This window comes from Hemiscyllium ocellatum, chromosome 19 (genome assembly GCF_020745735.1).
Source record: "Hemiscyllium ocellatum isolate sHemOce1 chromosome 19, sHemOce1.pat.X.cur, whole genome shotgun sequence".
Lineage (NCBI taxonomy): Eukaryota > Metazoa > Chordata > Chondrichthyes > Orectolobiformes > Hemiscylliidae > Hemiscyllium > Hemiscyllium ocellatum.
The window spans coordinates 47,056,373-47,070,142 of record NC_083419.1 but is presented as its reverse complement, the minus strand read 5'-3'; the positions used below and the strand labels follow the sequence as shown (position 1 = coordinate 47,070,142).

The 13,770-nt window shown below is 40.6% G+C and overlaps 1 protein-coding gene across 5 annotated transcripts in view; it reads left to right on the top strand.

Moving 5' to 3' along the window:
* The window catches only part of erc1b (ELKS/RAB6-interacting/CAST family member 1b), an 850,092-nt gene that overhangs the window by 62,226 nt on the left and 774,096 nt on the right, over positions 1-13,770 (top strand). For all 5 annotated transcript variants that reach the window (XM_060839426.1, XM_060839431.1, XM_060839427.1 and 2 more), the window contains exons 4-5: positions 3,131-3,205; positions 10,925-11,080. In XM_060839426.1, coding sequence (XP_060695409.1) covers positions 3,131-3,205; positions 10,925-11,080 — 231 coding nt within the window. The remainder of the gene's footprint in view (positions 1-3,130; positions 3,206-10,924; positions 11,081-13,770) is intronic.

The window sequence follows — 13,770 nt, the reverse complement described above, 5'->3', positions numbered from 1 at the left end:
CAAGTAAATGGGATTAGTGTAGCTTGGTTTTTGTTGGTTGGCACAGACACTGTGGGTCAAAAGTCCTGTTTTTATGCTGTAAGACTAATTTGGCTTTAAAGGTAGTTCAGCATTGATTTTTCTGGATACCCAAACTAAGTACCTTCTTCTGATTTGTAAACAATTTGAACTTTGCAGGAATCTGTTTGGCAATATTATCAGATTGAGGGCAAAAAAATATTCTGAGTATATAAGTGTAAAATAAACTTTTCCATGTTGTAAAGTACAGACAGCAGCTACTTCCATAGTGAATGTAATGGTGGGAATCAATCACCACCTCGTAAGACAGTGCCCATCAATATAATTGACTATGCCTAACATTTCAGAGAGTTGTAGTCTTTCAACATTGCAGTGTTGTTGGAAAACAATACTATGTGTACACATTTAACCTTTTGATAGTGATGATGCAACACTGATTAAGTAGGCACATGCTAACATTGAGCACATACATGTTTGCACTTTGATTCAGTGTAGAATCAAAGTGCAAACATGAAGGGATTCAAGTTCATAAATTTAGCTTTATCATATTCTTGCGAAACTGATAACTGGAAATTCAAGCTCCTTTATAAAGTTAATACATGTCATTCTCCTATAATGTGCATTTCATCAATGCAATTCAGCTGTAATGCGATTGGTAAATTGGGGAACGATTTTTTTAAAAGAATGCAAACTCCCATTGGCTATCATGCGATTCTATCCCTGGTTACCTTAAGACCATTCTCGGTGTTTACTTCAGGTCAAGCAAAAGAGTTGGATGCTGGGGCAGTATTTTTCTGACCTTATTGTTGGTGTTTTCGAGGATGATTTTGGAAATTATTGCAGGAGAAAAGATTTGGATTTCAAGATTCCCTTCATTTTGGGTAATGGACCAAGCCATCCTTCCACCATTAGTGAGTTTCTGAAAACATCAAAATGCTATTTCTACCTCCAAACACAACCAGAATGCAATAGCTACCAAGGGGGTTAATAAGAACAGTGTTCTTCAATTTTGGAAGAGCTTTAACATTAAGAATGCCATTGACATCATTGTATAGACCAGGGGTGATGTCAGTAAGGACTGAACAAAGAGAACAAAGAAAATTACAGCACAGGAACAGGCCCTTCAGCCCTCCAAGTCTGCGCCAATCCAAATCCTTTGTCTAAACCTGTCGCCTATTTTCTAAGGATCTGTTTCCCTCTGCATCCTGCCCGCCTCTACCATTTCTGCTGGCAACATGTTCCAGGCACCCACCTGCCTCTGCATAAAGAGCTTTCCATGCATATCTCCCTTAAACTTTTCCCCTCTCACCTTGAATTCATGACCCCTAATAATTGAGTCGCCCATTCTGGGGGAAAACGCTTCTTAACTATCCACCCTGGCTATACCTCTCATGATTTTGTAGACATCAGTCAGGTCCCTTCTCAACCTCCGTCTTTCTAATTAAAATAATCCTGCTTGCGTTCTGTTTGGTGAAAGCTTCTCCCAGGTTTTCTTCATGATTATAAAGGTGTTGAGCCATCAAAGGAGCTTCCAGCAATCAAAGAACATTGTGCACTCTTGCACAGCAAATTGGATTTGATGAAGTGGAGACTGATCTTAAACAACGTGTTGCTGCAGGGGAAATTGAAACTCAAGATAAAGATGATGAAATCCAAAGTGCAGCACTATGAAAACTTTCCATTTTGTCTTCTATCCTGAGGGAAGTTGAGAAGCGGTTGCAGCTCTTAGAAGACAATGACTCCAATGCAGAGCACAGCAGGACAGCAGCAAAAGCTAGATGCCTTTTTTTAAGCCAGTCCCCAAGAAACTGTCTGAGGACAATGAACCATAGCTGTCCACTTCTGGACTAAATATTTTCTTTCTTCATAACCCTGCACCTGAAAAGAGTGATGATGCCGATGATGACCCTCAGCCCCTGTCTTAATACAGTATTGTAACTCAGCAAACTCAGAAATCCCTTAAAGTATTAAATTTATTGCATTATTTCATTAAAATATTTTAGCTAGACTGTACTAACATGTTAGGGTAATTATTACTTTTTTTTGATTTTTACTGATAATTTTGGTAGTTCGTCCCAAACCTATTTTTACCGTAGGCCCCATTATGTCAACTGCGCGATTTTCTAGAACACGAAGTCACTCAAGAATGCAACTACCGCCTTCTAGTAGAACAATCTGTAGCTGAAAGAATAATACAGCAAGATGTCATGTTTTATGATGGTATACTACAATGAAGGATTCAAGGTTTGATTTTCTAAACACAATCTTTGCACGCAACCTGTGCTTCAAACTCCAAAACCTTTCCCTTTTTACTTTCAGAACAATTGATAAAACTCAGCATGTCTGGCAGCATCTGTGGAGAGACATTAGAATTCATGTTTTGGGTCCAGTAACCCTTGATCAGTGGACCTGAAGTGCTAACTCTGATTTCTGTCCACAGGTGCTACCAGATCTGCTGAGCATTTTCAGCTCTTTCTGATTTTGTTCCAGATTTCCAGCAATTTTTGGTTTTGTTTCTGATTTCCAGCATCCCCAATTCTTTCAGTTTTAATTGAAACCGCTCACTACATGGGTGTACTTTACATTATCCCCTAGCAATTACTGCAATGGTAGAACTAAGTGAATCTTGCAACCTTGTTTTAACTACTCAGGAATTTGGGGGCGCACACTCATTCCCATGCGGTGGACCATAGCTTCTTGCTGCCTGTAGCTACTTTTCCTCTCCTGGAGCCTTAGAGAATAACAGACCTTTTGAGATATTCAGTATTTGCAACCTGGTATTCTTAACACTTCCCTCAAACCTGGAAACTCTGAATTCCCAACAGCATCTTAAATACCGTTTGCAAGTGTGAAGACCTTACTTCATCTTTCTAGTGACAATATAGCTACCTTTTACAATTTCAAGTGTGAATTCCTTGCATTAATCTCCTTGTAACCCTATCTTAGCCTTCCTTTTAATCTGTAACAGGCAGATCAGCCGGGCATGTCAGGCAGACTTCAGCACTGGTTGCATGATCCCCATCTTTTTGCCCTGAATTAAACAGAGCGTTCGAAAACATCATACTGGCTTAAATGTCAACTGTAACCATCATTTCCTTCTTCATCTTTTCAGGATATTCAGCGGAGAATTGACGTGGCTCCAGAATCAACTAAAACGAAAGCGCTGCAGACTGTTATTGAAATGAAGGTAAATAAAGATCTTTACTTTTGTTTATTTTCATTATCATATTGGTGTGTCTATAACAGTTCAGTGGATTAACTAAATTTGCAAGGGGAATGTTGATTTCTGTTGATGAATTTCAAAGGTGTTTGACCATCTTTGACAGAGCATCTCAGGACTTGTATACAGAACAATCTCGACGGGCAGATAATATTTTGTTCGGATAACTGATTGTTTGGGTAACAGATAATGTTTTTATGGGACCTTGAGGCCTTTTCGGTTAATCTGCAATTTGGATAATTGACATTCGGATAACAGAGGTTGTTCTGTATTAATACTTCCTTTTTCCAACATCCATAAATATGTTTTGACGTTTACTCCTCGTGTTACATTTTTCTTTTTGTGTGAGATTGAATTGGAATAAAAACTGCGTTGGTAACAAACATAATATGAAAAGCCACTTGATTCCTGATCTTTTGAATGTTGACCCTTTTGAATATTGAGCTTGCAGTATTCATTGTTTTGAGATTTTGGACTGTGACTGTTGAGAGCAAAATTCTGGTCATGATTGAATGGAACCATTATTTAAGAAGGTAACATTAGTTATTCAACTTCCTTTACTCTATTAGCATCAATTCAGGCTTGAAGGGCTGAATAGCCTACATCTATCTCTGTGCATGACATTATTCATTTATACAACTGGGAATTTCTGGTAGTGCGTCTGAGGTCTTTTCCAGACGACCAAACTAACGTACTGGATAATATTGTGGCTGCTAGCCTTTTCCTTTTCCTTTCGAGGAGAAGGTGTTTTCTTTTAGCTGAGAACATCAATATTACTTTGGAGTCTCAATGGTTCATATGTTACAATTACAGATCTTCATTTTGGATGGTTGATCTTCAGATTATTCCATAGTGTTCCGACAGTCTAAGTTGAAAGATGTACTTTTTTTACTTTGACCATAGTGACGTTGATTCTACAGAGTGTGGTCCATAGTAGGTGGGAGAGTGTATTTTAGGGATTTGTTTTCTAATCCCTGCCTCATTTGGAGTGAGCATAGGACATCTGGGAGAGGAGTACCCACAGAGGATGCTGCGCAAAGATATTTTGTTCCTCATGCTAATGTCGAGTTGCCTGGGTATCTATTTTTGATTAGGGACGCCCCCGGTCACAGCCGTCTTATCAATTCTGTACTGCACATGACTTTCCAAATAGACCTGTTAGAGCCTATATGTGACTTTATTTAACATGACAGCATAAGTCACAATCAGTGTCCATGTGATCTTGATGTTTAATGGTCAGATTTTAGAGAAGTGTCAAACCAGTGACCAGGATAACGTTGCTGTTTGCAAGTCTCTGCCCTCTTTCACAGTTGTCTTCCTTCACCACCTGTTTTGTCATTCAGGACTTGATGATCTGCACTTTATCCCCATTAATGCTGTCATGTGTGTCCCAACTAGCAGCAAGAAACTCCCGATGGCATGACTCAAGGAATTGTCAGATCACACATATCTCTCCAATACATCAAAGTGACAATCTATGGAGCGAGCTGCCTGATTGTAGAAGTGTACGACACTTATACAGCTTAGCTGTAACCAATAGAGTCAATGTCATCAGTGATTATGCTCTTACTCTGGTCTATAAATCTCCCTTGGAGTCCAGTTCTTACCTAATCTTGATGAAGGCCTTATTCCATTCCCAATGAAGAAAAGATCATTCTTCTGGAGAAATTTAATGCTGGTTTGGCCATGCCTCCAAAATAAGATTAAGATAAGATTAAGATTTCATAAGATTATAAAATAAGATTAAGATTAAATTCATAAGATTACTTACAGAATGGAAATAGGCCCTTCAGCCCAAAAAGTCCACACCGACCCGCTGAAGCGCAACCCACCCATACCCCTACATTTACCCCTTACCTAACACTACGGGCAATTTAGCATGGCCAATTCACCTGACCCGCGCGTCTTTGGATTGTGGGAGGAAACCGAAGCACCTGGAGGAAATCCACGCAGACACAGGGAGAACGTGCAAACTCCAGTCAGTCGCCTGAGGCAGGAATTGAACCCGGGTCTCTGGCGCTGTGAGGCATCAATGCTAACCACTGTGCCACTGTGCTGCCCAATATCTGAAGAGAAAAAGTAGAGTGGGAGTAACTATTGCAAATGATTGTTATCCTGCAGTCATTGTATGTTCAGCATGCCATGATTGTGACAAATTACATGGCAACATCCTACATCAAAGCACTGGCATCGAAAATAATGCCCTTGTTAATCAAAATGTTATATCTGTATCACTTGACTCATGTGGGGGACGTTTGGTTGCTAAACACATCAATTGTGATGAGCATTGACCTTTTATCAAAATGACTCAAAAGATAGAAGATCAATATCTCAACATTAAAGTAGTCTGATTGAAGGGAGGAATTCTAAGTGCAGCTTGTAGTTCCAGGACAGTGGGATTAAATAGTCATCTGCAGTACCTTCCTGTGCCTTGTCTGTAGGATTTCAGCATCATTACCAGGACTGATTTGGTAATGATGCTGACAAAGGCAGCATTCTTAGAGTTCAAGGCTGATGCCCAAAGGCAAATCTGGAATGCAAAGGTCATGACGTGAAAAGAGAGAAAAGGGACGAGTTTGAGAGATCCAGTAACATGCAAGATTTTAATAAAGTCAGCAAGGACTTGTTCTCTCTCATTCTGTATCATTTTCTCTTTGGACTTGATCACATTTTTAATCTCTTGGTGTCATTCTTGTTCTCTCCCAGTCTGCATCCTCTTCTCTCCTGGTCACTGTCTCATTCTTAATTTGCACCCCAATATACCAACATTTTTAATGCACAGGTTCAAACAAGATTTCTTCTGTATGCAGGATTTCCAACCAACATTGTACACCAGGTACATTGACATTTTCTTCCCCTGGACCCGTGGCGAGGAGTCACTGATAAAGCTACACAGTGACATCAACAAGTTTCATCCCACCATCAAACTTACCATGGACTACTCTCGATTGTCTGTCTCATTCTGGGACACGAGTGTCTCCATCAAGGACGGACACCTCAGCACCACACTCTACGGCAAACCCACAGACAACCTCAATGCTACACTTCTCCAGCTTCCACCCAAAACATATTAAAACAGCCATTCCCTATGGACAAGCCCTACGCATATACCGGATTTGCTCAGATGAGGAGGAATGTGACGTACACCTGGAAGTACTCAAGGATGCCCTCACAAGAACGGGGTACGATGCTCGGCTCATCAACCGCCAGTTCCGACGTGCCACAGCAAGGAACCGTAATGACCTCCTCAGGAGACAGACATGTGCTGCAACTGACAGGGTACCCTTCGTTGTTCAGTACTTCCCAGGGGCTGAAAAATTACGCCATATTCTTCGTGACATGCAACACATTATCAATAAGGATGAGCACCTCACCAAGACCTTCCCCTCACCTCCACTACTTGCCTTGAAACAACCACCAAACCTCAAACAGATCATTCGTAGCAAACTGCCGGCTCTCAGGACAACTCCATACAACCCTGTCAAGGTGGACACTGCAAGACGTATCAGATTGTGGACATAGATACCACTATTACGCGTAGGAACACCTCCCACCTTGTACATGGCAGGTATTCATGTGACTCAGCCAACGTTGTCTATCTTATATGTTGCAGGCAAGGATGCCCGGAGGCATGGTACATTGGGGAAACCGAGCAAAGGCTACGACAACGGATGAATGGGCACCGCACAGCAATCAACAGACAGGAGGGTTCCCTCCCAGTTGGGGAACACTGCAGTGGTCCAGGACATTCAGCCTCGGACCTTCGGGTGAGCATCCTCCAAGGTGGACTTCGGGACAGGCAGCAGAGGAAAGTGACCGAGCAGAGGCTAATAGCTAAGTTCGGTACCCATAGGGAGGGCCTCAACCGCGACCTTGGGTTCATGTCACATTACAGGTGATCACCATTGCACCACAGACACACACACACACACACACACAGTCACACACACACACACAGTCACACACACACACACAGTCACACACACACACACACACACACAGTCACACACACACGGACACACACACACAGTCACACACACACGGACACACACACACAGTCACACACACACGGACACACACACAGTCACACACACACGGACACACACACGGACACATACACACACACAAGCATGCACACACAGTCACATACACACGGACACACACACACACAAGCATGCACACACATATTTTGTGTGGTGAATTTGTACTTGCAGAGTTACATTGCACTTTGCTCAAAAACTGCATACATTCATGTAGAACTCAGCTCAAAAACTGCATGAATTTATGTAAAACTCGGTTATCTCACTTTTTAGAATAGAATCAATCTAAACATCAGGTTATAGACAGAAAACACAGGGGGCTAACACCTTCAACATATTGTCTAGCTATCACCACTGTTAACAGCTAACCCGAGAATGCAACTTTTTAAAAAAAAGGGTTTTCTGATTTACACATGAAAGAAGTGAAACTATCACTGTATTCTAACAGATGAAAGGCTGAACAGACAATCAATTTTTCAATGTCTAATTTCAGTTACATCACACTGCAAATTTTTGCTATAAATTCTGTGTTACGATCGAGCCCTCCACAATCACCTGATGAAGGAGTGTCGCTCTGAAAGCTAGAGTGCTTCCAGCTAAACCTGTTGGACTATAACCTGGTGCTGTGTGATTTCTCGATCTCAGTCATGATTTGGAAGTGCCGGTATTGGACTGGGGTGTACAAAGTTAAAAATAACACCACATCAGGTTATAGTCCAACAGGCTGATTTGGAAGCACTAGCTTTTGGAGTGCTGCTCCAACATTGAGTGGTTGTGGAATACAAGATCATAAGACAAAAGAATTTATAGCAAAGGTGTACAGTGTGATGCAACTGAAATTATATGTTGAAAAAGTCTTGGGTTGTTTAAGTCTCAGCTTTTAGAATGACAAAGTTGGTTTCAGTACTTTAAAAAATGTTCTGGGGTTTTCATATAAAAGTTACATTCTCAAGTGAACTTCAACAATCAGTGCCATGTCAGCTTAGATAATGCATTGAAAGTGTTAGGTGCCCTCTGTGAGGCTGTCTGTGCCCAAATGTTCAGACTGATTCTATTTCGATAAAATAAATTTACAGAATTTTACATGGATTCATGCAGTTGTTGAGCAAAATAAAATTTAATTCTGAAGACAAATTTACCCCTCAAACTTATTTGTGTGTATGTGGGGGATTATGAGCGTCTGTGAGAGTGTGTGCGCATGTGTGAGTGTAAGTCTGTGAGAGGGTGCGTGTGTGGGTATGTGTCTGTGTGCATATGAGAGAAGGTCTGCATGACTGTATGGGTTTGTAGGAGCGTGTGTGTGTGTATGAGAGAGAGTGAGTGAGAGTATGTAGTGCAGTGGGGTCGCCTGTAGTGTGACATGAACCCAAGGACCCAGTTGAGGCTATCCCCACCTGTACCGAACTTGGCAATCAGTCTCGGTTTGGCCACTTTGTGTTGTCGCCTGACCCGAAGTCCACCTTGGAGGATGGTCATCCGAAGATCCCAGGTCCAATGTCCTGGACAGCTGAACTGCTCTCCTACTGGGAGGGAACACTCCTGGCTGGTGATTGTTGTACAGTGTCCATTCATCCATTGCCATAGCCTCTGCTCAGTCTTGCCAATGTACCTTGCCTGCAGCATATGAGAAAGACACCGTTTGCATACGTGGTGGTTTCCCAAGCATTACAAGTGGGGACCATACACTCATTCTGTGTGTCTCCCCCTCCCCTTTTTCTGTCTTTCAGTCTCTTTCTCTCCCTCAATACTCCATCCTTGGCTATTTCGATACCATTGAAGTATTGTATGTTATTCAGTTTTTTTTAATATTCAGATTATTACAGATGAATCATGTGAATGAATATGTTCTAGTAATAGTTATTTTGAGAACAAAATAAAATGTTGACAGATGAATTTCTTCCCTTCAGGTCAATAAGGTTGAGACTGTTTGTTTATTCAGTTGCTATCCAGGTTTCCATCTGCCTTATCCCAACCAATTTTAATCTGGTGATATGGACCAGGGACTGGAAAATGGGATTGGAGATTGATTCATTTGTTGGCAGACATGATGGGAACATAGCCACATTCTGCGCTATGGATTTGTTTGAATTTTCTCAATACTCTAAATATTTGAGGACAATGAATTTGGGGAAGAGGGTAGAAAGTGATACTATGTAAATTTGCTTCTTGGAAGAGCAGCATAGACATAACTATTCAAAGGAATTTCTTCTGTGCTGTAATGGTTCTATGATGCTATGTTTGTCCTCTGGCTCTTGTTCTGTACTCTCAAAGCTTTTCATTCATAAGACCTGTCTCCTGTTCCCCTCATTCAAAGTGACTAAACTGTTCACTATTTGCGTTCATGCTCGATCAAATGTTACAGTTTTCCAAGATGTGTAGTTAATGGGAGAGATATGCCATTTCTGTAACAGAGTCAGAAAGTTGACCCCAGTGTGTTTTTATTTGGCATTGTGTTTGATATATAACCCAAGTTCATAGATTCAATGTAATTTACACTGAAATGTTATTGTTTGGGTCTGCAAAGTTTAAAAAGAAGCTCATCTTCCTTTTGTGCAATATTACTCCAGAGAATACATACATTATAGGGTGCTATTTTTGACTAATCAAACATTTCATTATCATTGGAAGAGCACAGTCATCTATTTGAATAGGAGAGGGAAGGAGAAGGAAGCAACTTGAACAGTCTTCCTAGTGTGTTTACTTGAAGTGACAAAGTGATTAGATCGTCTAAATAATGTTAACAGTTTTGCAGAAAGTCAAAGTAATTCCTAATAGTAATTTATTGTGCCTCAAACTTATTAACTGATTGTATAGCTTTTATCAGTCGGGAAACTTCTAGCGGGTTGACCACTAATTTTTGCCATATGTGATTAGGTTTTGTTTGTGTAGACTGAATTAATCATGGTGGTGGAGGTTTAGAGTGCATTGCAACAGAAGTTTGCAAGGGTGTTCTAAGTTTATAACATTTAGTTTAAATTGTTTCTTGAAATTGAGTAAGAGCATTATTGAGTATTTATTTTTGCCAAGTTTGTTGCAGTCAGAGTTCAGTTGTGATATTGCATCTTTTATCCTTAATGCCTACTCAAGTTTTGAAAGAAAGAAGCATGTCAATTGAGGCACTTTTATGAATCCATATGTTTGCTGTACTTAAACTGTGATGTGACTTGTTTGATATTGTCTTTGGGATCCGAGTGATTCAGTTCCATGTTCCTAATTTCCTAGATAGCATTGAGTTAACAGTGTAAGGTTGGACTCTTGCTGCAAGTAAACAAAATCAAATTACTTCCTTAAAAATCATAAGTGAACCAATTTGGTTATTAGCAATCAGGCACTTCCATGGTTTCATGTTAGCGCTGAAATTATAATATTTATTAGTTTCAAGTTTAGATTTGCAACATGTTTTTTTGAATTTGGGACTCCAGATTTCTCAAGTGGTACCATAGTGGATTTGCACACTGAATTACTTAATACTCAAATATTTAAATGGTGACATAAAATTTATAAGTTGAATAGCACACTTTTCATACATTAGATGACCAAAGCTTTTGCATGCTGGTTGCGATATCAGATGGTTCTGAATTTATGGAATCATAAAACAAAAGATACCATTAAAAGAATTACTTTCAGCAATTTGCATTCTCTGTAGGATAGTAAAATCTCATCACTGGAACGAAACATTCGAGACCTGGAGGATGAAATACAGATGCTTAAGTCAAATGGTGCTCTGAGCATTGAGGAGAGAGAGGAAGAGTTGAAACAGATGGAAGTTTACAGGAGCCATTCAAAGTTTATGAAGAATAAGGTATGCAACCGTACTATATATTGTACAACTGTACCTTGTACCATTGTGGCTGATGGAAGGCATTTATTTCTTTCTTGGAAAAAAATGCTATTTTTAAAAAAAAACTTCCCTTTCCTTTTCAGTATAAGCCTTGTCTGGCTTTTTGAACATCAGTAACTTCAAATCTTAAGTTTCAAAGTTTTTCTTGCAACCTGACACAATTGACAGAAGTACCTGCAAAAATCTTATATTCATACAAGGGAAAACGGTCTTTATAAAAATATAAAGTTCTTAAAAAGTTAACTTTATTTAATTCTCTCCTTTGAGATCTCCAAACCACCTCACCTGTAGCTGAGAACAGATTGAACATGTGGAAGCCTCTATCTTTGCACTTCTGAAATAGACATTCCGAAATAAAAGTATCACTATAACTGATTCATGAATGAATTCCTCTTTGTGGTGTTGTAATTGGATTTATGACTTACCATATGGTGTAAACAGTTTTGTACTTGTTTATTTTTCTCCATTGTGTTGAGAGTTTGTCTTGCAGTATATATGATGCAATTGCTGATTCTTAGTAATTCTTTCACAATGGCATTCAGTGGTAAGATGTGTTTCTTGCTTGTTGCTTGAACAAGAACATAGTCATAAAGATGTACAGCATGGAAACGGACCTTTCGGTACAACCCGTCCATGCCGACCAGATATCCCAACCCAATCTAGTCCCACCTGCCAGCACCCGGCCCATATCCCTCCAAACCCTTCCTATTCATATACCCATCCAAATGCCTCTTAAATGTTGCAATTGTACCAGCATCCACCACATCCTCTGGCAGCTCATTCCATACACGTACCACTCTCTATGTGAAAAAGTTGCCCTGTATGTCTCTTTCATATCTTTCCCCTCTTCCCCCTAAACCTATGCCCTCTAGTTCTAGACTCCCCAACCCCAGGGAAAGGACTGCCTATTTATCCTATCCATGGCCCTCATAATTTTGTAAACCTCTATAAGGTCATCCCTCAGCCTCCAGGGAAAACAGACCCAGCCTGTTCAGCCTCTCTATGTAGCTCTGATCCTTCAACCCTGGCAACAACCTTGTAAATCTTTTCTGAACCCTTTCCAGTTTCACAACATCTTTCCGATAGGCAGGAGACCAGAATTGCACGCAATATTCCAACAGTGGCCTAACCAATGTCCTGTACAGCCTCAGCATGACCTACCATCTCCTGTACTCAATACTCTGACCAATAAAAGAAAGCATACCAAATGCCACCTTCACTATCCTATCTACCTGGGACTCCACTTTCAAGGAGCTATGAACCTGCACTCCAAGGTCCCTTTGTTCAGCAACACTCCCTAAGGCCTTAGCATTAAATGTATAAGTCCTGCTAAGATTTGCTTTCCCAAAATGCAGCACCTCGCATTTATCTGAGTTAAACTCCATCTGCCACTTCTCAGCCCATTGGCCCATCTGGTCCAGATCCTGTTGTAATCTGAGGTAGCCCTCTTCACTGTCCACTACACCTCCAATTTTGATGTCATCTGCAAACTTACTAACAGTACCTCTTATACTCGCATGCAAATCATTTATGTAAATGACAAAAAGTAGAGGGCCCAGCACCGATCCTTGTGGCACTCCACTGGTCACAGGCCTCCAGTTTGAAAAACAACCCTCCACCACAACCCTCTGTCTTCTACCATTGAGCCAGTTCTGTATCCAAATGGCTAGTTCTCCCTGTATTCCATGAGATCTAACCTTGCTAATCAGTCTCCCATGGGGAACCTTGTTGAATGCCTTACTGAAGTCCATATAGATCACATCTACTGCTCTGCCTTCATCCATCTTCTTTGTTACTTCTTCAAAAAACTCAATCAAGTTTGTGAGACATGATTTCCTATGCACAAAGCCATATTGACTATCCCTAATCAGACCTTGCCTTTCCAAATACATGTACATCCTGTCCCTCAGGACTCTCTCCAACAACTTGCCCACCACCGAGCTCAGGCTCACCAGTCTATAATTCCCTGGCTTGTCTTTACTGCCCTTTTTAAACAATGGCACCACGTTTGCCAACTCCAGTCTTCCGGCACCTCACCTGTGACTATCAATGAAACAAATATCTCAGCAAGAGGCCCGGCAATCTCTTCTCTAGCTTCTCACAGAGTTCTAGGGTACATCTGATCAGGTCCTGGGGATTTATCCATCTTTAGCCGTTTCAAGACATCCAGCACTTCCTCCTCTGTAATCTGGACATTTTGCAAGATGTCACCATCTATTTCCCTACAGTCTATATCTTCCATCTCCTTTTCCACAGTAAATACTGATGCAAAATATTCATTTAGTATCTGCCCATTTTCTGTGGGTCCACACAAGGGCCGCCTTGCTGATCTTTGAGGGGCCCTATTCTCTCCCTAGTTACCCTTTTGTCCTTGATCTATTTGTAAAAACCCTTTGGATTCTCCTTAATTCTATTTGCCAAAGCTATCTCATATCCCCGTTTTGCCCTCCTGATTTCCTTCTTAAGTATACTCCTACTTTCTTTATACTCTTCTAAGGATTCACTCGATTTCTCCTGTGTATACCTTACATAAGCTTCCTTCTTTTTCTTAACGAAACTCTCAATTTCTTTAGTCATCCAGTATTCCCTATACCTACCAGCCTTTTCTTTCATTCTAACAGGAATATACTTTCTCTGAATACTTGTTATCT